Source organism: Dermacentor andersoni, chromosome 11 (assembly GCF_023375885.2).
Source record: "Dermacentor andersoni chromosome 11, qqDerAnde1_hic_scaffold, whole genome shotgun sequence".
NCBI classification, from domain to species: Eukaryota; Metazoa; Arthropoda; class Arachnida; order Ixodida; family Ixodidae; genus Dermacentor; species Dermacentor andersoni.
In genome coordinates this window covers 123,889,316-123,916,047 of record NC_092824.1, presented here as the reverse complement: position 1 = coordinate 123,916,047, position 26,732 = coordinate 123,889,316, and the positions used below count along the sequence as shown (strand labels likewise).

Genomic DNA, 26,732 nt, shown 5'->3' with positions numbered 1-26,732 from the left:
CGATCGCGCGACCTCGTGCTCAGCAGCCCAACACCATAGCCACTGAGCAACCACGGCGGGTAACGGGGATCCTTCTAGAAGGAGGGCGTGCAATGTTTGGTTTGAAATTTCAGCTGTTTTCGCAGTGCGTAATACTCCATAGACATATTTGTTGGGTCGTAATGTATATGCTGCGCTTGCCACTTTAAAATGGCCGAACTTGGCAAGCCATGAATTACAAGCCACAAACTTGCCTGCCCATGTGCATCAACAAGGACTAGTTGAGAAGTGCAAAGTTTGTGCCTCTTGACGCAACAGACCTGTGTAATTTGAACACAAATGATGATAGCACTGCTGACATGCATTAGCTCTAACTCTTCCTAACCCATCACTGACATGCGCTAATTAGTTCAGTGTAACACCATCCTGGCACTCCTGACAATTTTGTCATTTCTGCCAAAGGAATTTCTCATTACATATTCTGCCATCTCGCCAATACTCAAAGAATGTCCTAATGTGACACTGCAGATTTAAAGTAACCAGAGATAATCATGGGTGATCTTAATAGTGACAATGTACACACCCTGCTGCATGCAATTGAGGTTAATTCGGCTAGGGTGCTCATGACAGCCTCAACCTGAGCCTTACATGGTTTATTTGCCATGTTCAATAAGTGTTGCAAGGTCCCTTTAATGAAAAATAATGCACACAATAACCGATACAGCTACCAATGCAGTAGATGCACTTAAGTGAAGTATTACGTGAAACATGTGACTTTTACGTGCTGCCATGCCTCACGCTAAAGAATATCACTCGGCAGAAGTAACTGCCATGCTCATGAGAACCATATTGCACATTTTTGTTAGAGCAGCAAAAATTAAGGGAAGAAAAGAAAACGTCCCCTTGACTTCAATATTTTCATGCCGGAAGGTAATGAAGACCCAACGATCAAACTAGAAGGTGGCACGCCAACATGGGCACTGACTGATGGCTCTACTCTACAGTTGACGGTTTGTAGAAAATGAGCATAGTGCACTGCTGCTGTGTTCATGCAACATATTCCAGTGAGCATTCTATAAACTTGGCACTCGATGCGTGCTGTTCCAACAGCTGTTGCTGTCTGGGTGCTATATTATCGTGTACTGAACTTGCAACAGTTTCACCTCTCTTGTCTTGCTCCTTCGGACTTCTGCTTTCTACCCCACATGCACTCTGGGCCAACAAGGCTACGAGAGCAGAGCACATGCTACACTAACTGGACAGCCCAAAGCAGGCTCGCATTTCGCAAATTAAAAGCAACAGTGGCTATGAGTGAAAAATCAAAACAGCAAATGTCAAGAGAAGAGAGACTGGAAAGGTCTGCTAGTTCGCCAGCCCAAGAAATGCAGTACAAACAGAAACAAAACAAAAACCACGCCAGAGGTCGTGCCTTGGTTACCTGTGGATTAAGTTAGTTAATGGCTCGATCAACTTTTTCCCCAGCCTAGGCTCAAGTGGGGTGAGGGCACCAAACTGCAAAAGGAGACAGACAACTATGTGCGTGTGCACTACCACACTGGGCTCAGACACCACCCCTCCCCCGTGTACACCACACCACACCAGCAAAGCTGCACAGTGTGCACACACGTTCCCTCCCATGCTTCACTCACGACAGTGGTCAAAAGCAGAATTATAATGACTACGTTGCAAACCAAGCCTCTTGCCTGCTCTGGTTCAGAAATGCTCTGCTATGCCCTTGTTTACTCTTTCGCACTTTGTTTACATCAAAGAAACAAAATCTAAAATTTCTCTCTATACGTGTAGGCTGTCAGTGTAAAGAACTGTTCACGACCTTGTAAGCTTAATACTTTACTGGAAGGTGAGAGTTAAATTTGAAACAAAATGTAATGGTGACTGGAAAAGACCATTTGCATTGTGCACTACCACAGCAAGCTTCCATCTCAAACATGACAAGCTCAGGCAAGGTCCTCAAACCTAATTCCCACTTTAATACACTGTTGACTTAATCGTAATAACACCACGTGCCTCGCAACTGATCGCAGGCTACTTAAGCAGTTGGAAGTAAGCACAAAAACTACCAAATCATTTATCTTGTTCTTGTTTTCTATGTGCTTATAGGAGCTCATTAAAAATGCACATGTCTGCTAACAAGGAGTAATCGCGAATGGGTGGTGGTCGGCCAGATCTTTGCAAACCAGACACAAGACATAAACGATGTAAACAAAAAGCTTGGAGCTAGCTGTGTGGCAAATAAAAAAAGCAAAGCCGAGCAGAGGCAGCACAGACAATGCAAGAGCTGCAGCCGGCCACAATGCACCGCTACTACTCGAGAGTCAGGCAAGACATGCAAGGCCCACAGCTACTGCAGCTAACAGCACAGCTTATCCCTGTGTAAGATGATGAAGGTGTTGATGCAGTGGCCGTTACCTGCGTATTATGTTAATGAGCGGCTGACTCAATTTTCTACCCAGCCTCGGCTCAATGTAGGTCAGAACCCCAAACTGGATGGAGAGAGAGAAAGAGAAGGGGGAAGAACACACAAGTGAACCAGGAAAGGAAAGACAACAGGGGCCAAGACAAGACACACGTGCAACAAACACTGCCAGAGAAGCCAGCCATCATGGGTGGCCACACAACACACTCCCCCACCCTGTTGTGCTGAACAAGAGCAGGCTATCACTGCACATTTTTGTTTTATCAAAAAAAAATAAACATTTAGCCGGCACAGTGCCTCAATGTACCATGAATCAATATTATAAAAAGAAGACTCCTTTTCCAGTCACCAATCTTAAAAATAACAATAACCTTCTTCCACAACCACTGAAGTCGTTTGCCAGCAAGTCACAGCGTGATGTATAATTTAGGCCTTTTGTGTTCACTAATGGAAGGCCCACACTATGTCTTGAAAATGAATGCAATACCTAATATTACATGTGCAACATGCGCAAACTATTGCATGTGCAACCAACACTTATCCCTTTAGGGATGAGCGCTATGATACACAGCCCAAAGCCAATGCAGTCAGAGGACATGCTGTTCCAAGTCACTAAAAGGGGGATGACCAGCATAAAGTCACTTAAGAGTTTGGACAGCAGATCTGAAACAATTTTGTAGCGTAACGGAACAAAAAGCTATTAAGTACTGTGAGCAGCTTGTTCAAACCAAAGAAGCACATAGACTAATGCAGATCCAAGACAGGCTCTCTATCATATACCTCCTGCATAATTCGAAGCCTGAAACATTCTTCGCACATGCTTTCTTTTATAAATTATCTTTTGAACATGAGAAATACTAGTAAGATATATTTGTGTTAAGGAGCTTACTGCATAGTGTTCAGCACCTTCGCACCTGTAGTCACTGACACAGGGAGTAATGACCATGGACTTGTCTACGTCAATTCTATGAAGAGTCCAAGCAAGGCAAATCTTGACAGTAATGAAACAGCTTACATGCATATTCATAGTAAGTAGTTGTGTGAACTGAAGCACGAAATCCTGGCTGCAGTTGGGGCTTCCACAGGAAGCGCATTCTCCTAAGCAGTTTTCACTTGGACATGCCATACTTACTAAATCCTAATACTAACCCTGTCAGCCAAGCCTCAACCCCTCATCGCTGTCCTAAGCCAGCTGCCATAGCTCTGCTTACAGCTTCGCACAGCTACTTCCTCGTAGCAGCAGCCAACAACTAACACTGATGCCTTGTCGTTTTTACACAGTCGCAATGTCAGCCACTTAGTGGAGTTGTTTGAATAAGTACACTTTTGAGAGCACTGCTGTCAGGCACATCAGGCACGTGCTCACTTTGCATTTGTTTTTATTAATGTAAACTACCACTTTGAAGCATAGAAAAGTGAACCAAGAATAATTTGCTGGGCCAAGGACAATTAAATCTGACACTTTCAAATACAAATCACACTTTCGCACTTGAGCTTATGTTTAGTTGGTGCAGTAATTAACAATCTGGCTAATCAATTATGGTTTAGTAGCATGACAAAAAATATATCCCAATTTGCAGGAAAACTGCTCACAAACTGGGACACCTGTGGGGATCGAAGTGCCTTTCCGCGCCTCGTCCCCCAGCTCATGCACTGTGCTTAGTTCGATCTCCGGGAACCACCACCGTAACAGCAACATGGAGGACACAGCTAGCGCGCCAGAGCCAATTTCTCGTGCAAACCGTGCTTCTCCCTCCCGGGGTCAAATCACCGCACGGGCAAGTGGCACCAAGATGCACCCTCATTGGCCTCTCCAGTGGCGATCCCCAGGTGACCTCTCCATCCGAGCTCCCTTCCACTGAGCGCTTTATCGCCGCGGCAGATGCTCACAGGCCCGCAACGAGTTGCTTACATGAAACCTTTGCTCCTGAGACTTCTCATTCTCATGCTTGGTGCACCGCTTCGCAATTAGCCCTAGTGCAGCGGGCGTGCATACTCATTGGTCTTGCGGCAAGCCTTTTTTTTTGCCTGTAAGCGCCCTGACTATCGCAGTGCGCTGTATCTTGGGTCAATAAACCCGTGCTTATTGGCGATCTGACTCTGGAGCCTTCTCTGCATGCACCGTGTCGGAGAGTCGACGAACCCTGTCGTAGCGCCTTTGTGCATTGTGGAGTGGAGGAGCGTTGTGCCCTTTCCTGACCGTAACTCGTAAGGTGAGCCTTGTGCAAACCCATCTCCATACACCCTGTACGCTTATAAGGAGTAATAACACCACGCCAAAATCAATTCCAAAGGGGCAACAATGGGCAACTCAAAGGGACCCAAAAGTCGCTTTAATAGAGGCTACCCATCCTGTAAACAATGCAACTATACTAACTAGATGAGCACACTAACTATACAGCTAAACAATACACACGTTTCTTAAAGCCAGTTTGTAAAATCTTCATGCACTAGTGAAAGGGTGCACCTTAAAGGGCCCCTCACCAGTTCTGGCCAATTTGAGCTAACAAGTGCAATGCATACAATGCACGATAACGATCATGTCTACAAAGTATTATGTCGCTCCGTGCCGCGGAAAGGCCTGAAATTTCAATCTGAACGCCCTTGTCCCTTTCCCTCGCGGCAACCGTGCTCCAAGCCGGACAGTGACATGCACGTGTTCCAGTGCCTATATACTCGTGTTCGCAGTGTGACGCCAATCATCGAGACACGTGACTTCGAGAATTATTCAAGGCAACATCTGTTATTTGTGTAATATGTTGCTTGAACAGACGACTTATAGCTTAAAGAAATAATAAAACACACAAACCGAATGTGTGCATCTTTTTCTTTTATTTCGCACTAAAGCAAGAGAGATGTACTTTCGCTTTGTCTGTGTGCACTCATGCACGCAGACACCAAATCTATGTCATTTTCTACCGTGTTCCAGCACAGGATCATGCACTGTGATTTACTTGTGTCTGCCTCAGTATTTGTGTAGCACTTACTTATACCACTTGCAAAGCGCGCAAAATTGCACGCTGCGCAAAACGAGACGATCACAACAGCTCGCATGCAACACAGTCAGCGGAAATGCGCTGCGTCACAAGAAAGCGAGGAGGAAAAAAAGTGAAGGCAGGGCACGTGATGTATGCGTCACGCGATCCTCGAGGTCCGGTATGGGTGAATGCAGGGAAGGAATTTCGCTCGGGGAGGCTAGATGGGGCAACTGGAGAGAGTGTCTCGCTTGGCAGTAGCGCTCGCTTCGTGAAATCATGGGTTCGTGGCACTGAAATATTTCTATCTTGACTTTTAGTGAGCCAATTTGAAAAATTTTTGTGGCAGAACACTCCCTAGAGGACAGGTAACAACTTCCAGCATATAACCAAATTTGCTATAGGGTCTGGTGAGGGGCCCTTTAAAGGGGCACTGTAAGATAAAATTATTTCACCTTTATTACTGATGGATTACCCTCACTGAGAATGCCACCCTTACCGCACACACACAAAAAGAAAAGACTGGTGGCGACGCCAGCTTGACATTCGCGCACCAGCTCACCACGACATCATGCATTTTGATGGCACCTGCTAGGGCCAACTTAATGCTCTATCTATAAAAATGGACTACATTGTGTTCTAAAGGAGGCAAACGTTGAACATGGCAAGCTTTGGAAACTTATACTGAGCGAACGCAGTCCAAAAAAAAAAAAAAAATCCCACTAATATACTGTCGTTGAGGATGGACGATTTCAATAGGCCCATAGAGTTTCTCCATGGATGTGCCTCTGCTGCCTTCTTTGATGATGCTGATAGTGTGCTATTGGTTTCGATTTCAGCTTTGCTAGCTGCGAAGCATCGACGGAAGTAGGGCTTCACTCTTATTCACGATTTGGCGCAGGCTCGGTGCAATATTCCGCTAAAATACCGTTTTGGCACAGGATGGCACAATTAGCGCAGCTGTTCTACCACTGCTTGGGAAGTGCAGGGCCTCCTTTCCAACTATGTCCCGAGGACACGCTTCAATAAGACTGGAAGCACGCACTGACTGAATGTGTCCAAAGACGACCTGCTGCGGAAGACGGGTCAATTCAGAGTCTGCATGGATTTCTATGTGGAACATACGTGACCAGCAATTCATAAATACAGTAAAATCTCTATATTACGAATCTCTCTGGATGGTGCAAAATGAAAGAGCGTAGGTTTGGGCATGTTGGTATTCCATAACATTTAGGTCCCTTTTTGTGCACCAAAAACCTAAAAGTTATGGTGCAGAAACTCCATCACACCTGAAATTCGTACCACCCAAGAACGTTTTAAAATATATGGAAATTATAAGGGGGGACAAAGCAATGCAATAGCCAACATGTTGAAAATTTCAGATTTCTAAATTCATTTTCTTTCCGCAAACTTAAAACCTTCCCTTATCTCATGGCTGAATATTTGTAAGAAATATGCAGCAGAATTTGAGAAAATTGCACTTTTTCAGTGTGTTGTCTTCGAAATTGGGAAGAAAATCAGGCTTCAAGAGGTGCCACTGCACTGCTGCGCCACCGTTCAAGCGCCACCGTTCTGAGGCTGCTGCCGCAAATGGAACAGTGGCGCTTAAATCAACTAACGACAACCCCCATGAGTGTTGTGCGCATTGTAAAACTCTCAAAATGTTGAAAAGCTCTTCCGAAAAGTGAACAAACATGCGAGATAGCGAAAAGCTACGGGTAGGGCCATAGAGCAAACATAAAATTGCAACTACTTTGTAGCTCTCGTTGGTCTCACTTTCTTGGCGGTGTTACGTTTCGCCTACGACGCGCGGTATAGCCGGCGCGGATGCAACGGACGCCGGGGCTTCGTTCAAAGCGGCGGACATTTTGGCCCGTTCAGCGCCGCCGATACGCCTCCCCGCCAAGCGCGTCCAGGCATGTTTCAATGCCACGTGTCTTCAAGTGTGCGTGTGTGTGTGCATGTTGGTGCCCACGCTTGTCAAAGCGCGGCAGCCGGGGAGAGGAGCTCCCCAAGTGTGAAGCGAGGAGGTCTGACCGGCGCCGGCCCGGCGGATGCGTCACTACACTCGTCTCAACCTGTCTCTCAGCGTGTCCGTGCCCCGTCACGTGCGCCTCTGACGAGACGTTCCTTCTTGCCCGCGACTGCGAGAGTATAAAAGCAGCTGCCCCCGTACGCCAAGAGAGAGGCTCCGATTTCTTCCGTTGAGTTACGTGCTCTCCCGTCTCTCCATTTCGGTCGACCTGACCGCCCGCTCTTTTGCGATGCTAGAATAAACAAGTTGTTCTCTTAGCAGTCGACTCATGCTTTGCCAGGACCTTCGGATGCTTCCAGTTGTGCCCCAGGCCGCCAGGCCAACGCTACCCTTGGGGCTTGCGACCCATCTGCAACAACCGCTGCCAGCGGTGAGATTGCAACAGCGGTGCCATATCTTGGTTTCAATTGTAAGTCAACCCCCCACTTCAGGTTTTCAAATTAAAAGAAGAATAAGTCGACTTACAATCATGTAAATATGGTAGTCACCGGTGTGCTGGAGCCTCCTTGCCCACTCCACCGGAAGTCATGCAGCGGCTCGATTGTTTGTACTATTAGGCGCGGCACAAAAGGCAGCTTGCAACATCCATAATTTAACACGATGTAAGCTAATGGACTTGGGCTGGAACTTCGGCGGCTCGATTGTTTGTATTATTCGCAGTAACGCAATAGGCAGTTTGAATTATGTATAAATTAGTACAATGTAAGCTAATAGACTTGGGCTGGAACTTCAGCGGCTCGATTGTTCATATTATTCGCCGCAGCGCAAAAGGCAGTTCGCAACATCCATAATTTAGCACGATGTAAGGTAATGGACTTGGGCTGCTAGATTGTTTGTCTTATTCGCCGCGGCGCAAAAGGCAGTTCCCAACATCCATAATTTAGCACAATGTAAGCTAATGGACTTGGGTTGGGACTTTGGAAGAGTGACTCCTCATCCTGGCCCTGCGAAAGTGGATGTCCGGTGAAGCTGTTGAAAACCACCACTACAACTGCTGAGGGAGGTATGCAATGCTTTATTGTTTGACAATAATGGTAGTAATGGTAATTTAAAGCAATGGTAGTAATGGTAAATTTGACAGCATGCTGCCGCTGGTCATATTGCCATTTCTTTTTCCCTTTGCCGCTCCTCATATCCACGCTGCTCCTTGCAAGTCCTATGCAATGCCTACATATAGCGGTACTGCAACAACAATGGAATCAGTTCTTTAATATACTAAAGGCTAGGGACGTCACTCCCTACATCGCAAGCTGCCGTCACTGCGTTAACAGGAGCACCTTATCAATTATGTGGTTTGGATGCTTGTTTCAGGCTTGTTATTTAATGGAATGAATGCTCTTCTGTATGTTGCAAGCGTGATTCCAAAGATGGTACCATATTTACTAGATTCTAATGCGCCCTTGATTGCAACACGCACCCATATTCTGTGACAAAAAAAAAAGGAAAAAAGCTACCGCCCTCGATTACACCACGCACCCGTTTGCTGTGATTTAAAAAAAATACAGTCCTTTACAGTACCATGCACCTCATTCTTTCATACAGATATACAACTTTCTCTCCTTTGGGAAAAACAAAAGATGTACTCCCGGTGCACTGAAGTTGCGATAAATAAAGTCGCAGCTTCACCCGAAAGGCGAAGCATCGGTAACGATAGCAAATTAGTAGACAGCTATACGAAAAATAAGAATAGTAGTTTTAACAGCCGTGTAAACTTTTAAACATTCCCTTACTAACTAAATTAACAAGCATGGTGTCACGCACACACAAGCAAACATGAACACATCTCACTGAGTGACTGCGGAAACTCTAAGCGCTGGAGTGAGGAACTGCGATTGCAGGAGTAAGGGAATTCACCTTTGTGCGGTCTCTCGCTTTGACGTGAACTAAGTGACGACAACACAGCGTGGTGCGCCTAGATGCGCACTCCTATCTTCGTCACAGATCGCTTTCAATATAGGGGCCCCCGCAGCCACGCCGTACGTAGCAGCCGCCAGTGTAGAATGCTTCTCCTGTCTGTGCAAGTACTGCATGCAAGTTTCGGGAACTCCAAACGCCCGTGATGTGGCCTGATTTCTGTTCATCTCCGCACACATGATCGCTTTGCTCTTTAACCCTTAGAGGGTCGATTTTTTTCGCCATATGCGACCGCCTAGGGTCAATTGTTTTATTGCAGATTACAATTCTTCTTAGGGACTTATTTTGAAAAAGATTTATTGCACGGAGTAAGAAATATAGGAGGTGAAACTCCCGTCAGCGCGAGCGAGCGCGGGCGACCAGATAAAGTCACAATTGTTGCATGCGCCGACGCTACCCTATGCAGTGGCGGCACCATGCGGCGCGTCGTAGAAGCCGCAGCGGAAAAAAAAAAAAAAGCAGCGCCCGGCAGGCGGCTCGGCGGCTCCGGCAGCTCCGGCGCTCACTCCGGCGGCGCCCGCTCAAAGCAGACGACAAGCAGACGACACGGATGTTTGCTTCAGCGGGCACGCCGTAATCGAACTGCGTAGGTGCGCGCACTCAAGAAAACTGTTTTGTTGTGTGCCCATCAAAAAAAGCCACACGTGTGGCAAACTTCCGCTAATCTTCCTCTTATCGCCAAGCAGCTAGGGCAACTAGTTTTCGCGAGTCTTAAAAAAAAGAAAAGGAACGGGAACACATGCACGGCGGCATCCTTCCTAAGCGCACCCCTGTGAGCACTAGAGCGAGAAACAAGCGGTCGCCCTTTGAGCGATTAGGAACGAGATAGCCATCAGTTTCGCAAGCGCAAAAAGCCGAAAACCGCCCGCCACGGAGCAAGATAGCCCTTTCTACAACCAGAAGCTACGTATCATCTTATAGCTGTCATGGAAAACGCCTTTTATTTTTTACTGTGCTCAAATGGCTGAAGCGTAGCAGCAGTTGCTCTTCAGGCTACAAGCGGTAAAGAGGCACGCGAGAGTGCCCTCAGTAGAAGTCAGGCGCGCGCGGCCGAACGGGAGCAACACGCTCGACCGGTTGCCCTGGCAACCGAAACGGCGGTAATTTCTTCCCATGCCGCCAGGTGCCGCCAGCATGAAAATATATCCGCGGGCTTGTGACCTTTTCTGGTCGCCGCAAACAGCGGAGTTTCCACTCCTATATTTCTTGCTCCGTGATTTATTGTAATTTTTCTAGGATGACTGTAAAGCGAGAAAAAAATATTTTGCGTTGGTATATATGTACTCTTCATTCATGAATAACAAAAAGAAGGAAATAAAATTATAATGACAAATTTGATGCATTGTTATACACATAGTTCAAGGCTTTGAAAATGTGCAAAAGAGAATATTTCGTAAGACTCAAATATTCCTGCTCTTACACTAATATGTACACCCTTGCAATTTTTTAACAATATCGCGCGAGCGTCGACCGCGCGGCACGTCAGTGGCCCTTTAGCAGTGAGGTGATGCCCTAAATCCAAACAGCGCCGCACAATACATTCGAACTGGAATTCGTCTTGCCCGACCGCACATACAGTTGGCAATTCCGCAGCCCTCACCGCTACAAAGCCATTGGCATGCCTTGCGGTCGACACTCGCGTGTTATTGTTAAAACATTGCAAGGGCGTACATCCATAGCATAATAGAACTGCGTAGGTGCGCGCACTTAAGAAAACTGCGTGGTTGTGTGCCCGTCAAAAAAGCAAAACGTGTGACAAACTTCCACTAATCTTCATCTTATCGCCAACCAGAGGCAATTAGTTCTTGCGAGTGCCAAAAAAAAAAAGGCACTGGAAACGCATGCATGGCGGCATCCTTTTTATGTGCACCCCTGTGAGCACTAAATGAGCGAGAAACAAGCAGTTGCCCTTTGAGCGATTAGTAACGAGATAGCCATCAGTTAACCGTGCAACGAAAACCGAGAGAGGGAGGCGCACGAAAAAAATTCCCTGTATTCTCACATAGTGGCAGCACATGACAGAAAAGAAAAAGTTAGGATATCGGCGTGCTTTTTAAACGTACAGACAGTGCCGTAAATATACGGCATCGACCATTTTTGGACTTGTTCGCAGCACCGTATATTTACGTCATTGACCCTCAACGGGTTAATTGCGGCGTTGTGATGAACTCAGCATGTCTTTTCAGTCAGCACTTCCATACTGATAGAGCAAACGCAGAAAACAGGAAGACAGACAGTGCACTAAGCTAAGCCAAAGGAAGCATTGCCTGAGCACACATACTACAGCACACGAAGAAAGCTACGGCAGCTAGGATCGAAACACGTACGAGGTGGCCATTTTGAAATGCCGATGGCGATATGGTAATGCAGATTTAGGGTTGTACTCGATTCTAATGCGCACGCAATTTTTGGATCCATTTTAATGGAAAAAAGTGAGCATTAGATTCGAGTAAATATGGTATGTACTTTTCGCTTCACTTTTTAGAGTGCTTAAAGCCTGCTTCACCTCAGCCACGGGTTGGCCCGGTATTACACTACTGTTGGGATCAGCCCACATTTTTACCCATGGATGACGACACGAAAAGTGCCGACCAATGAGAGGCTAACAGCTTCACTGTAAAAATTCATATCACCTCCTAATTCGTACAAGGTGTGATCATATCAGCAAGTTCCTACTGTAAAGGGTTCATGTATACAACATATGTCTACAATTATATTCATTAAAGATAAAAAGATAGGCTTCAGTTCTACTTTTTAAATTGCAATTACCATATTTACTCAAATCTAACACGCACTTTTTTTCTGATAAAACGGGTCCGAAAATTGCGTGCATGTTAGGAACGAGTACGACCCTGAATCTGCGTTACCATATCACCATCGGCATTTCAAAATGGCTACCTTGTATGCGCTTCGAGCCTAGCTGTTGTAGCTTTCTCCATGCGTTGCAGTATGTGAGCTTAGGCAATTTGGCTTAGGTTAGTGCACCGTCCGTCTTCCCGTTTTCTGCATTTGCTCTATCAGCATGGAAGTTCCAACTGCAAAGACATGCCGAGTTCATCACGATGCTGCAATTAAAAGGAAAGCGATCATGTGTGCGGAGACAGACAGAAATCGGGCCACATTACGGGCGTTCGGAGTTCCCGAAACTTGCATGTGGTACTGGTGCAAACAGGAGAAGCATTCTACACTGGCGGCTGCTACATACGACGCGGCTGTATGGCCCCTATCTTGAAAGCGATCTGTGACGGAGATAAGAGTCTACGCATCTAGGGGCACCGCGCTGTGTTCTCATTGCTTAGTTTGCGTCAAGCGAGAGGCCGCACAAAGGTAGATTCCCTCGCTCCTGCAACCGCAGTTCCTCTCCAACGCTTAAAGAGTTTTCGCAGTCACTGAGTGAGACATTTTCATGTTTGCTTGTGCGGGCGTGACACCATGCTTGTTAATTTGGTTAGTAAGCGAATGTTTAAAAGTTTATATGGCCAATAAAACTGCTATTCTTACTTTTCATATAGCTGTCTACTAATTTGCTATCGTAACCGATGCTTCGCCTTTCGGGCGAAACTGCGACTTTTTTTAATTATCGGAACTTTAGTGCATTGGGAGTAAATTCTTGTTTTTCCCAAATGAGAGAAATTCGCATTTCTGTATTAAAGAATGAGGTGCGCGGTACTGTAAAGGACTTTTCCTTTTTTTAGGTCCCGGCAAACGGGTGCGCGTTACAATCGAAAGCGTTTTTTTCCCCTTTTTTTTGGGGTTGTGGAAGTTGCACATTACAATCGAGGGCGCGTTAGACTCGAGTAAATACATTATTAGTGCATTGGCAACTAATGTAAGAAATCTTATGTGTGACATATTCCACCCAGTTTATTGTGTTGAAATACTTTCTCAACATATTTCCCCGCATAAACAATGTACCTCCAATTTCACATTGAATTTTGGGAAATAAGTGAAATCACTATGCATGTACTAAATACAGCACCAATGAAGCTTAAACATTTGTTGGCGGCTATACTAGACCCTGTTTAGTTGCCATCGGAAATACAGACATGCGCTGCACTGGACAGATAGCTGCATCATCGATGGCCAAGGCACCAGGGCCATTGAGGACAAGCATTCCATTTGCCAAACACTTGTTTCTACATGAGGGCCAGTCAATCAAAGACTGCTCACCAACTTGATGATTTTGATCAGCATCCAGTTGTTAGTGGAGCTTGTCATGAGCTTGAAAAAGACTGGTGCCAACGACAGGTAGTTCTTGGGGTTTTTCCGTGCCAGCTCACAGATGACATTCACTGATGCAGACTGCACACCTGCAATTGGCGAGTCATCAACAGCGGATGCATTTCAAAAGCAAATGCACATAAAAGGGCTCTGATGATTAGATTACAACTAGCACATTCCCCAGTCCTCCCAGATGACAACCAAAAACAGTGACAACTACATGTTTGGCATGCATTGTAACAGAAACTTACTGCATGCAAGATGGAAATTGTGTCTCTGAGAATTGAATTTCCATTGAGGAAACGTCCAACCAAATCTGCACCCAATGTATTCATTATGACAAAGTATTTGCTTTAAAAGAAAAGAAGGCAGGCCTGCCTGGGTCAGGGTCTTCCAGTTTTTCTTTCAGCCGTGGAAATGCTGGCCTCAAGGCATCCGGGAACCGAAGGAAAATTTTGTACATGAGCAGCACCGCTTTCTTGCGCAGGTAAGGCTTGGTGGATGTGAGCTGCAAGAGTACACACACAACATGTTGCGCAAGCCCTGTGTTGGGCATCAACTACTAGCGCAAAGAATCCCGAGGTGACTGTGCTGCCAGGTGATATCTTTCATGGCATATGTCATGGTTGTCATGTGTACAAAGTGAAGTTAGCCCACTACAAACTTAAAAACAATCCTTCACCCTAATCAGCACGTATGGTATAGCACATCACAAAAGCAAAGATGCTTTATGAACTGAGTGTGAAATGATCACGCTACAATGTGGCCACAATGCGCACAGATTAACACCAGCATATGAAAAGTCCTCTGGGTGTTACACCTTAGTGGTCAGTTTGTTGGTGCAAGTTATTAAATTGCCTTATATGATGATGATATGTAGTGTTTATTGGCGCAAGGGCCAAGTGTGGCCAAAGAGCGCCAAGGCAGTGGTGATGAGCACTGAATTGACTAATGGCTGATGTGACGTGGCTGTAGAGAGGCCTAAAACTCAGAGCTATAAATTGCTTAAAATACATAAGGAATAAAAATATGAGAATGACTGAAGTAGGGCATGATGTAAGTATGGGATGTACAACAATGGTGTTATAACGTTACATGAATATAAATCGACAGGTGATTGTTGACGAGTAGCACAAGAGCCTCAGCGGATACCTTGAGCACAAGGGCCCGGAGGCATGTGCTATACCAAAGGTTGACATCGCAACCGTGGCGTCTCGCAAGAGGCCGTGCTACGAATTTCTCGGACAGAAAACGTGGAGCGTGTCAACGTCGCTTAAGAAGGCCAAGGTAGATTGCATGTCAAATAGCGGTTCTCTGCCTAGAAACAGTGCCAGGTGAAGTGGTATACAGTCGCCGACCGTTTATTCGGACCTCACGGGGACTGCGGAAATGTCCGAATAAACAGGTGTCCGAAAAAGCAGATTAAGGAAAAAAAAAATGAAATCCTTTATTTCCACGCACTTATTCGGGCTCGGCAGTAGGCTTGAAGAAATCGTGAGTGCGCCGTTGCACGCTGTTCCGTTTACGCGCAATCAGATAAGCCTGAATCTCGGAGAGGGTCGAACGGTCACTATAGGCGGCTGAAAGCACAGTCACTGCTTGTGCACATTCCGCATGCGACGGCAGCGTAGCACATGGTGCGTCATCTTCCGACTCGGAGTCATCGTCCGGCGGTGCAGCATAGAGAATGGGTGCAGCAGAAACCTGACGAATGATCTCGCCGTCGTCGAGTTCTGCGCATGTCAGTACAGCAGTGTCAGTACCTGTGAAACTGTCAAATGAGACGGTGTCCGGAATCGCAATGCAACCGCTGCGCAGGTCTCGGCAGAACTTTTTCCGCGTCAGTAGGGAGCACATCGGAAGGCGACAAATCTTAGGCCTCCCGGCACCCGCACTGTCGGCGCCATTAGACACTTGACGCGATGTTTCCGTACGCCGCGTTGGAACACCGAAACCTCGACACAGCACACAAAGCAAACACTATCGTGCCGACACCAGTCGCACAAACGAAAAACGCGGCCTGCTCGCAGCGTCGTGCGCGAAAGAAACAAATCAGCTGCTGGATTGTCTTGACATGGCTTACTAAGCTGAAACCGGAACTGCTGTACGGCCACTCTATCGAACCAAGCAGAAACGATGATGATGAGCGGGGATTTCCAGTAGCGCCGCTTCGTGGGGCAGCAAGGAGGCTCCGTTCAAAACAAAAATGGCGTTCAGCAAGTCGAACTATGCGCCGGTCAGAGTCGGTGCATGATGCCCTCGATCGAGTTGGCTCAAGGAGTGTCCGAAAAATCAGACGAGAGGCCTCAAGGTGTCCGAACTTTCGGCAGTTGTTATACATTATGGTCTATGGGGAGAACGGCGGTGCCGCGAAGCTGACCGAATAATCGGGCATGTCCGAATTTTTGGAGTCCGGAAAATCGGTCGGCGACTGTACACTGACTGTATGCTAAAGGGAAGTGTTTTTTCCTCTCGACTTGTGTTTCGCGGCATTCTAGGAAGACATGCTGGACACTGAGTGTCTCCCCACATCTACTACACATTGGACGTTCACCGCCACTCAACAAAAAGCTATGTGTACCGTAAGTGTGCCCTATTCTGAGACGACAGAATAGGACATCACTTCGTCTGGACTTGGTCAGTGATGGCCAGTATCCTAAATGTGGCTTAACTATGTGGAGTTTATTAAGGGTTTCAGCGTCCCATTTATGCTGCCAGTAGGTTCTGAGTTTTTTCCGTAAGTATGGCCTTAGGTCTGAGACCGGGACGGCTACGGACATGTTGCAAGCTTTTGTGTCTACGAACGTAGCAATTCGGTCTGCCAGGACGTTACCTTCAATACCTCAGTGTCCAGGCACCCAGCATATCGTCACATGTTGGCCAGAGACATACATAGTACAGAGGAGAGAGAAAAGATCTGCAATTACTGGATTTGTGTGGTTGAAGCATGACATCAATGTTTTCACAACGCTTAATGAGTCTGTGTATATGACCGCCTTATGTAGTTTTAACTGTTTGATGTGTTTCGCAGCCGACCACAGTGCATACGCCTCTGCTGTAAAGATGCTTGTTTGAGGGTGCAGAACATCGGCCTCGGAAAAGGAAGGGCCTACGGCTGCATATGACACGCCAGCATGTGATTTAGACGCATCTGTGTAATACTCTGGACATGGGTATTTAAATTGTAATTCCAGAAAATGCATATGAATGTGCGCCTCTGGAGCGTGCTTCGTTACCTCCACAAATGACGTGTCACAGTCAATGATTCGCCACAACCACGGTGGAAACGGCTTGGCAGAAGCCACTAGACTATTTTCATGAATAGGAACATCCATCTCCTCGCTCAGCTTTTTCACACGGATCGAGAATGGCTCTCTGGCTGTAGGTTTGTTATGAAAGAGTGTTGCAGAGGCCATATCGTTTATGGTGGGATAACAAGGATGGTTTTTGTTAGCATTTACTTTTAGAAAATATTTAAATGTAGAATATGACCGCTGCAGATCGAGCGACCATTCATTCGATTCGACATAGAGGCTTTGAATCGGACTCGTCCTAAAGGCGCCAGTGGCGAGGCGGATACCAAGATGATGCACAGGGTCCAGCATCTTAAGAGCACTGGGTGTAGCTGAGTGATACACAACGGCACCGTAGTCTAACCGCGATCGTACAAGGCTCCTGTAGAGGTTCATGAGGCATTTCCTGTCGCTTCCCCATGTTGTATGTGACAGTATTTTCAGGATGTTCATTGTTTTAAGGCATTTAGCTTTCAAATACTTGATATGAGGAATGAAGGTTAGTTTTGAGTCGAGTATTAGGCCTAAAAATTTATGTTCAGTGTTTAGTGGTATATGTTGTCCATGCAGCATAATATCGGGATCTTGTATCAAGCCTCTCTTTCTAGAAAAAAGTACACAGGAGCTTTTGGAGGGGTTTAGCTTGAAGCCATTTTCGTTTGCCTATTTTGAGACCTTGTTCAGTCCAAGTTGGACTTGGCGCTCGCAGACAGCAAGATTACAAGACTTAAATCCTAGTTGCACATCATCTACATATATTGAATAAAACAGTGAGGATGGAATGACTTTGCGGATGGAATTCATTTTCACAATGAAGAGGGTGCAACTAAGCACGCCCCCTTGTGGCAAATTGCCTTATATTATTGTGCAAGTAGCAACACTAAGATTAACTTAACTGTGATAAAACATAAAACCATGCTGCAACAAAGATGAAACTAGACAGCATTTCTGGAACTAGCAGCCCACAGCTGCAATGAGACAAGACGAAGCAGCTTGTATTCCACTGGCCTATAGGCAAGCCAAACACTTGCTAGAAGCGGCACCTCTGAACTGACCACTCACCAGTGTCATCACATCATTGGCCAAGTCCCGAGCCAGGTCCGCTGTCACAAAGCAGGCCAGGCCACTCATCGATGTGCCCGAGTCATACATGCTCTGGCTGTTCAGGTCCTGTCAAGCACAGAGCCTGCTCTCAAGGGAAGGCTCGGTCACTGAGCAATACGTAAAAGATGGGGGGCACCCCCCCCCTCACCTTTCGAATCATGTTCGTGGTAAGCATGAGGACATCTGTGCCTTCGTGGAAGCTCTGTGACGCAGCCAGATAACCAATGCGCTGCAGGCAAGAAAGGCAGGGTGCTTGCTATGCACTCTTTCCAGAGAAGCCCCCCCCCCCACCCGCCCCATCTCGAGCGTAGGGAACAAACCAATATAAAGCAGTAGTTGTTTATGTATTGATAGTGTTAACGGAAAGGCTGATACAAGGTGATCATAACATAAACTTCAAAGATTGCTACCAACACAAGTACTACACAAATCAAACAAGAAAATGCAACATGTCTGATTAAGTAATGTCAATTTGACACAAGACTATCTGCAGATATATTAACATGACTACTGCACTACAGACTAATAAGACACCATAAGAAACAACAACTGTGTCATACAAAATCATATTTTCAACATCATACACAAGAACTTGGTAAACATCATGCAGAATCATTTCGAACCATGTCAGATTGCACATGCCACCTACATCACTAGTGCCACAAAGAAGCTAATAATGTTAAGCATGGTTACATAGAAGAATAATAGGCCAGTACCAATTTTTCTAACTGTTCTGGACAATCAATTTTGGTGATGTTATGTGGCATCACATTCCAATCTTCAATCCTTTTTGGAAGAAAGGAATACGTAAATGTGTTAACCTTTGCAGGTATGGGCATATATTGGTCGTCGTGGCTAGATCTAACAGACTGTCAAATCTGTGATGTTCTGTTTATATATATATATATATATATCGCTGTTGCACCTATGTTTGCACACGAGTAACCGTGGCTGCACATATTTTTTCAATGTTGTTTACTTGATTCTTCCTATATAGATACCGTATTATGCTAGCATGTTATAGCACGGGACATACCGATGGCAGACATGCAGTAAGCTTAACATCTCGGGGAGCATGTTTCTATACATCTTACAAACCAAAGTTTAACCTCTGCGGAATTACACAAGTTAGTGATGTGTTTTTCCCAAGTCATCTGATATTGGAAAAATTAAATACTTTAAATGGCTTGAAAGAGCGTAGGTTAGGGCGTGTTGGTATTCCATAACTGAGGTTTTTTAGCGCACGAAAAGGTACGAAAGACAGTGGCAAGATGCGGACACAGCACTAACTTCCAACAAATGCTTTGTTTCACGAAGCGGTACACATATACTATATAGGTAACACACACCACCGTACGCATGCGCATATGTACTGATTTCTAGTCAAATGGGACAGCAATGAGACATGTGTAACCGAAAGTTAAGATGATATCAAAGATGAAAGAACGACCATGCATAGCCAAAAAAAATTTTTTTTTTGTAATTGCAAGATTAAAATGTAATCTCCATCAGGCCACCCTCCGTGTCACGTTTAAAAAATCGAATTCTTTTCTTGAAAGATCTATTGAAGGCGCGCTAACACAAGCGCTCCCTAAACTAGCGATCTTCGCCGCTTCAATAATCTCACGTGTTGTTTGCGCTGGGCTTCTTCCCATCACCGTGCACTGTTTATAAATGGGACTGCACCCATGCTTTCTGCAGTGAAAAGCCAGATGCCCCACTCCTCCAGTTCGCACATTATTTGCGTGTTCACGCAACCTGTCAATTACGCGCCTTCCCGTTTGGCCGATGTATTTTTTGCCGCACGACATGGGCAGTTCAAACACGATATTGTTCTCACAATGAACGTAGTGTTCCTTGTGATTTGTCCGGCAACTGGACTTCTCAGAACTACCGTAGCTGGCCTTGCACAAGTTGGATAGCTTGATTGGCGCTGAAAAGATGACACTTACATTTGCGTTATTGCCAATCTTCTTCAGTCTGTGCGAGATATCGTGGATGTACGGTATGATTGCGCATTTCTGCTTAACTCTCGCATTTTCTGGTGAAGTAGACTGCTCATCCTGTCGCCCGCGTTTTGCAGTCTTAAGGAGACCTTCGGCCACAGCTGTGATGATATGCTGTGGGAAACCGGCCTGTTTCAGGCGATCCACTTGCGCCATAAAACTGGACAAACACTTGTGAGGACATGAGCGGCGAAGAGCATTCATTAGGGTTGACTTTTCGATCGCCCTCTTAACCAACTTAGAGTGGCCTGATGAAAATGGCAATAGAGGTTTGTTCGCCCTTGGTTCATATGCCCAGCACACCTGGTGTACCTCAAAAAACATTCTTATATCGAGAAATCGCAAAGTACCATCCTGTAGCGTTTCATGCGGAACAGTGAGCGGTTGTAAACACTTGTTGAAAAGATCTAGCACTTGCATGACATCAAGACAAACCTCCCCGCTAGGGCTTGGATCGAGAAGCACAAGGTAGTCGTCAACGTATCTATACACCTTTTTTACATTCGAGTTTTCTAATTTGGCATCCAGTATCCTGTTTGCACGAGCAAGATAAAGGTCACTTAAAATTGGCGCAATACAGGAACCAATGCAAATTCCTTGTTTTTGAAGATAAACACTTCCACTTGGAGAACGTCGAGCGCAGATACATGGACAATAGTTCAAGAAAACCCTGTGTAGATATGCAGATGGTGTTTACAAACTTCAGTTCATCGTAAGCATCAATAGCCTCTTGAACACATACTAATAACTCATCATGTGGCAGTGAATAATATAGATCTTTTACATCTATAGAGAAAGCTTTCAAATTACTGCCTACATGCGTGTTCAGGTACCCTATTACTTATTCCGAGTTCTTGGTCAGAAAAGGATCATTCACTGCAAGCAACTTCAACTTGCGTTGAAGAAAAAGCCCTACAGACTTTTGCCAAGTTTCACCTTCAGACACTACAATACGCAGTGGCCATTCTGGTTTATGGGTTTTGATTGAAAAAAACATTTCAAGACTGCCAGATTTTTTACTTTCGATTTCGCGGACCAGTTTACTCAGGTTTAATTTCTGACAAAGCTTCTTGGCTTCTGATTTTACTTTCGCAAGTGAGACATCTTTCCCGCTATGAAAAACGGAATCCAAAGCCTCATCTGCCTTCTGTTTCAACGAGTTATGTGGGATGACCACAAAACCACCTTCTTTATCTGCAGGAAGCAGTGCCAAGCTATTTTCGCGAAGGAAATGTTTCACACGTTTTAAGGGCACGACAGGCCTAGATGGCTTAGCTCGCGACACAACATCCACACCTACTGAGATACACCTTCCTACTTCATTTTCCTCAGCACATTTTGAAACGTCTCTAACTTTTTGCCACTGTCGTACGGCAAAAAATACATCGGCCAAACGGGAAGGTGCGTAAATGACAGGTTGCGTGAACACGCAAATAATGTGCGAACTGGAGGAGTGGGGCATCTGGCTTTTCACTGCAGAAAGCATGGGTGCAGTCCCATTTATAAACAGTGCACGGTGATAGGAAGAAGCCCAGCGCAAACAACACGTGAGATTATTGAAGCAGCGAAGATCGCTAGTTTAGGGAGCGCTTGTGTTAGCGCGCCTTCAATAGATCTTTCAAGAAAAGAATTCGATTTTTTAAAGGTGACACGGAGGGTGGCCTGATGGAGATTACATATTAATCTTGCAATTACAAAAAAAAAAAACATTTTTTTGGCTATGCATGGTCGTTCTTTCATCTTTGATATCATCTTAACTTTCGATTACACATGTCTCGTTGCTGTCTCATTTGACTAGAAATCAGTACATATGCGCATGCGTACGGTAATGTGTGTTACCTATATATATATGTGTGCCGCTTCGTGAAATAAAACATTTGTTGGAAGTTAGCGCTGTGTCCGCGTCTTGCCACTGTCTTTCGTCCCTTTTCATGCGCTAAAAAACCTCAGTTATTTAAATGGCTCACTTGTTTTATTGGCTTACTATCTAGCTTGTTATTAAAACATAACATGTTTCTTGTTTTTCTAGTTATTCACGCATAGACACTTTTTTCATATTTTATTTTCATTTTCCATCATGTGCACCAATCGGTTATTGTTTCTAGTGTTGAGCCTAATTCTAAGTGGTCCTCACGACAATAAATTTTTTAGTACTGTAAGCAATCACATGGAAATAAATGAACCGTGATCATGCTATGAAGGCCATTTGTTATGTCATTACACGGGCCCTAAAGGTCCGAAGGTCCTAAAACAGACCCTTGAAGGACACATGATGTAACATTTAGAATTTTTTATTTCTTTCCATACTTATGCACACATTAATTAACAATACTGTCGAATTTATCCCACAATGTATTGATCTCAGCTGCTCAATAAAACGACTCCATTGCCATGTCCAGATAATCTAGGATGCAACATCTTCTGTAGCAAAATTTTTAACATTAATTGTTTCTCTGTTACGCTTGGCTGGCAACTTTTTTTTTATGCACAAAAGGGCAAGTTTAAGGTCTGATAGTCCGTCAATTGCATAATCAGTAATCTTGCTGTCAATAAACACAAGGTCAAGCACTGATAGAGTAGTTGGTCCAACTCTAGCTGCTTCATTAACAACCTGCATAAGGTTATTAATGAAGCTTTTCCTCTGTTAACTACAATGTCAAATTAGACATCACAATATTTGAAGTCTGCTGAGCCAACATGTCACACATCCCAATGAATAAGTGGAAGGTTCAAATCACCTGCTATAATTAGATGCACATTTTCAGGCAAGCTGTCACAAGCGTGTTGAACTGATTTTAGAAAGGCAAGTGTAGAGCATTAGGAGGTTTATAAAAACAATTATGCAAGGAGAGCCAGACAGCGTCAACCTAAACTAAATACTTTCATTATCAGGGCATTCGTGCATCATCCAATATCCTTTTTATGAACAATTGCTATGCCGCCACCACGAGTTTCACTATCCTTATGAATAACATTACAATACTACTTCGCTGTCAGCTACCTGTCCAGACGCCACCGGGTTTCGATTGCAATGGCAATACACACGCAGAAAAAGAAGGTGCGCAAATTCAGTGGTTTTGTTTTAGGCTGCGGGCATTATTACTCATTAGCTTGAAATCTCGAGTTTGTTTTCTACTGTGTCATTGAGAATCATGTGCATTTGTATTTTGCTTGCTTGTTTTCATTCTAAAAGACTGGGCACTATTCCAAGAATACAATGCATTCTCGTTAACAATCTTGACATACATGAGCTGAACCCTTTCTGCTTTTGCGCTTTCCCATAGGTTTCCCCACTTTAGTAGCATGTTTGCAGGAAAATCATCAGAGATAGATATGCCGGTCCCTTTTAACTCTCAGTAGTTCTTGAACAACGCAGCCTTTTCTTTGTAGTAGTCGAAAACTCTCTTGATCACTGGGCGTACTTTTCCTTTCTGCTTTCTGCCACGCCTGTGCATTCTTTCCACTGTGCTTTTTGAACATTAAGTCGGTTGCAGAAAACGTCAGTTAACACTTTCTTTCCAATCTGTTAAGCAGTCTTTTTCACTTTCAGGATTCCAAACACTATAAAATTGTTGTATGGTGGCAATCTTCCCGATCAGTTATATATATATATATATATATATATATATATGTATATATATATATATATATATATATTTTTTTTTTTTTTTTTTTTTTTTTTTGTGCCTCCACAGCATTTCCTAAGTCCAAGGTTGTTTGGAGGTGTGCAAATCTTTCCTCGTACTTGCCTACTATTCTTAATGTCCTCTGTACTTCACACATTCTTTGGTTCAATCTGTCTAATTAATTACAAAAGGAAGATTGGTTGGCCTTAGTTCCTCTTACATCTCGCATTTCTTTCTGCCTGCCCAGAAGTTTCTGCAGCATATCCTACACCTAAAGTCTGCGGTTTTGCTCTATGTCGCTACTAAGCAACAGCAGCACTGACAAGCTTCTCCCCCCCCCCCCCCTATCATGGCAAAATCAACACAAGCTTCAGGGCCAGGCAGAACAACAATAAACCTATTGTAGCTTTTTAAGCACTTTTGTTAAAGTGTCCCTGAACCAGTTTGGACAAATTTTGACGACTCGTATGGTACAGCTACAGTTAACCATCCGCACCACAATGTTTGTGAAGCATCTCATATTAAGAGAGCTACGAACGATTACAAGTTACCTTCCTCCTCAGCCACGTATTTTATCCTCAACTCGAGTGATTGGGGCTAAGCTCCGCCTTCACTGCCTCTGCGTCATGATGGCATGTCGTGTCGTCTACTTCCGGTTGGCTAGGAGCAAGCAAGTGAAGCCTCTCCAGCCTCTCCGCCAGCCACCTGGCAGTCGACCCCAAGCAAGAGCTATCAATGCAACGTCCGTTGCGAGCATTTCCGGTATTCCGGTAACCATAGGCAAGATGGGCATTTTGACAGATGGGTGGAGGCATAAACTCAAATTGATGAAGGAGCTTTAGTGCAGAGCTTAATCTGGTAGCGCAGAGCTTAACCAGCCAAACAAAGAACTAATATTGCTCTAACCATTATAAACATTCACAAAAACGTGTTCACAGTATCGGGCCTGGCAACCAGGGTCCTCAAGATTGGCAACCATGCTGTGTAAGCCCATCAGCCGGGAGGCTGATGTAAAGGCGCAAGCGTCCAATAAAGCATTGTTACGTCGTTTCACCTCAAGCTCGACAGTTGTCTGCGTCGGCATGCTATCTTGATTGACACTATTACCGATTTACGCTCGTGCGGGAAATTTACACTAGCAGCAAGGTAGAATACACTTCATTACTGCTAGTGTGTTAGGTTGAGCTCTCTGCCACCAAGTGACTGCACTGTGCAGATCGTTCACGTTCGCACCTCTGCTCATTCCGTAAAACGGCACGGTGATACGGCCGGGACCAGTCCACTTTCGCTTGCATTTGCCCGAATACTGGACATGCAAAACACTGTTGTGGTAGTAATCTTCCGGTATAAAGTGAGTGACAACCGCAAACGCGCAAATCCTGGTGCCGATCGAACAGCAACAGCCCGACGCGCTGTAGCCACTTTGCTTGTCTGCTGCCTTGCAGAGGGACACGATGTCGCACCTTGACATATTGCCAGTCACCAAGTTTTCCGCCCACAACATAACAAGGGCGAACCATGTTGCTTGCAAAAAGAAATATCGAGATTAACACTGACCACAGAGCTCTCGTCATCATGGAGCACGCTGTAACACAAGCAGGCGACACTTGCTTTGCGCCGAAAGTGCTTAAGTGTAGTGGGAAATTGTCCTTAAGCATTCCTTTTCTGTTACTTTATTTTTATAGAAACAAATGACATTCCAACTATTACAAACATTTGTTCACCATAAAGTTGGAAAAAATATTGACGCGCCCTAGGCAGCCAATCAGATAGCTCGCCCTACTAGCATCATTAGGGCAATTTATGTCAAATGGTCAGAGGCGGCTCTGCCAAGTGCTGTGTGACGATAGCTTGCGATGTACATTCTTAAAGCCTTATAATAAATTACACGCTTTACGGGGAGCACTTAGACGCATCAATTAATGAACAGAAGGACCTACTTTAATGACTCAGTATGTTTATACAAAATCGTCAAAATCATTTCCGGGCCCCTTTAAGTTAAGAAGCAAGTACCGCATTTACTCGCATAATGATCGCACTTTGTTGTGAAAAAAAACTGACGCAAATTCAGGGGTGCGATCATTACGCGGCTTAAATTTCCCGCGAAAAGAAAAAAAATTTTTCATCCCGCATTTGCTGCACAATGACAACAGGTCAACAAACAGGTGGCTGCCACTGTAACAGTGTGGGACACCAAAACAAAAATGGCGGCCGGCGGAGCAAGCCGAACGTGCCGAGCGCGACTATTTTTCTTCTCGTGAGTACATCACGTGCACTGAAACAGTTTATTTCGTATCAGTAATGAACAATATCGTTAATATAGGCAAGTTTGCAGCAATAATGTAGCCATGTCCACTTTGTCGGGCCAGAAACTGAGATGGGCACGCTTAACTGCCAGTGACAAAAAACGCATGGTGGGCATGCTGCGAAAACTGCGGCATTTGTCTTCACTATTATCCTAACATGGCAACGTTTCCGCTAAGGGTGGGCAAATATCTTAGCTGTGTTACAAGCGTGAGCATATGAATAGGGTACACTTCATCAAAAGTCCTTTTCTGTCAGGCTGCTTGCGATACAAAGCTGCATATAATGAGTTTTTCGGCTGGCTTTCCGCAGCTGCACAACCAAGATTGTTAGAATGCTTAAGCATACTTATGCTTGTCATGTGCACTGCTCTAGTGTTACTATATAAATGGTGACATGTAAACTGCCAATGCCCACTTGCAGCGGCAATGCCAGAGTACACCAATCGCCATAACGACATATTTGCAAAGTATTTGTGCCATACTTGCCTTTTGCACTCGCATCACAACTGCCTGTCACGAACCACTGTTGAATCTAATATAGCAGCATGCAGTTTTAACATATCAACACAACCAAGAACTATTAAAGGATGGAAGGAGATTGTCTATCACCATAGATGGGCTCTGTGATGCCTTTTCTTTATGAAACACCTGTGACAAAGTGTCAAGAGATTTCAGATTAGGCCACAATTTCTTCATAATTTTCGTGTTTCAAATCCACAAGAATGCAATAACATACTTTCCTTATCATGTGGTCAAGCGGATAGGAGTCAATTACTGTTTTGCGTGACCTATATACTACGGGACATTGTTGAACTATTGCCCACGCAGAACAGCTCGTG

General features: G+C 44.9%; 1 protein-coding gene across 6 annotated transcripts in view; it reads right to left on the bottom strand.

Moving 5' to 3' along the window:
• g (adaptor-related protein complex 3, delta 1 subunit-like garnet) overlaps positions 1-26,732 on the bottom strand; it is a 316,686-nt gene that overhangs the window by 273,189 nt on the left and 16,765 nt on the right. For 4 of the 6 annotated variants that reach the window (XM_050186104.3, XM_050186105.3, XM_050186107.3 and 1 more), the window contains exons 4-8: positions 18,104-18,184; positions 17,914-18,021; positions 13,937-14,066; positions 13,508-13,647; positions 1,418-1,491 (exon numbers count right to left, since the gene is read on the bottom strand). In XM_050186104.3, the coding sequence (XP_050042061.1) occupies positions 1,418-1,491; positions 13,508-13,647; positions 13,937-14,066; positions 17,914-18,021; positions 18,104-18,184 (533 nt within the window). Of the gene's footprint in view, positions 1-1,417; positions 1,492-2,406; positions 2,481-13,507; positions 13,648-13,936; positions 14,067-16,391; positions 17,477-17,913; positions 18,022-18,103; positions 18,185-26,732 lie in introns of those variants that run through there. The other 2 variants (XM_055075585.2, XM_055075588.2) reach the window with 2 other exon arrangements.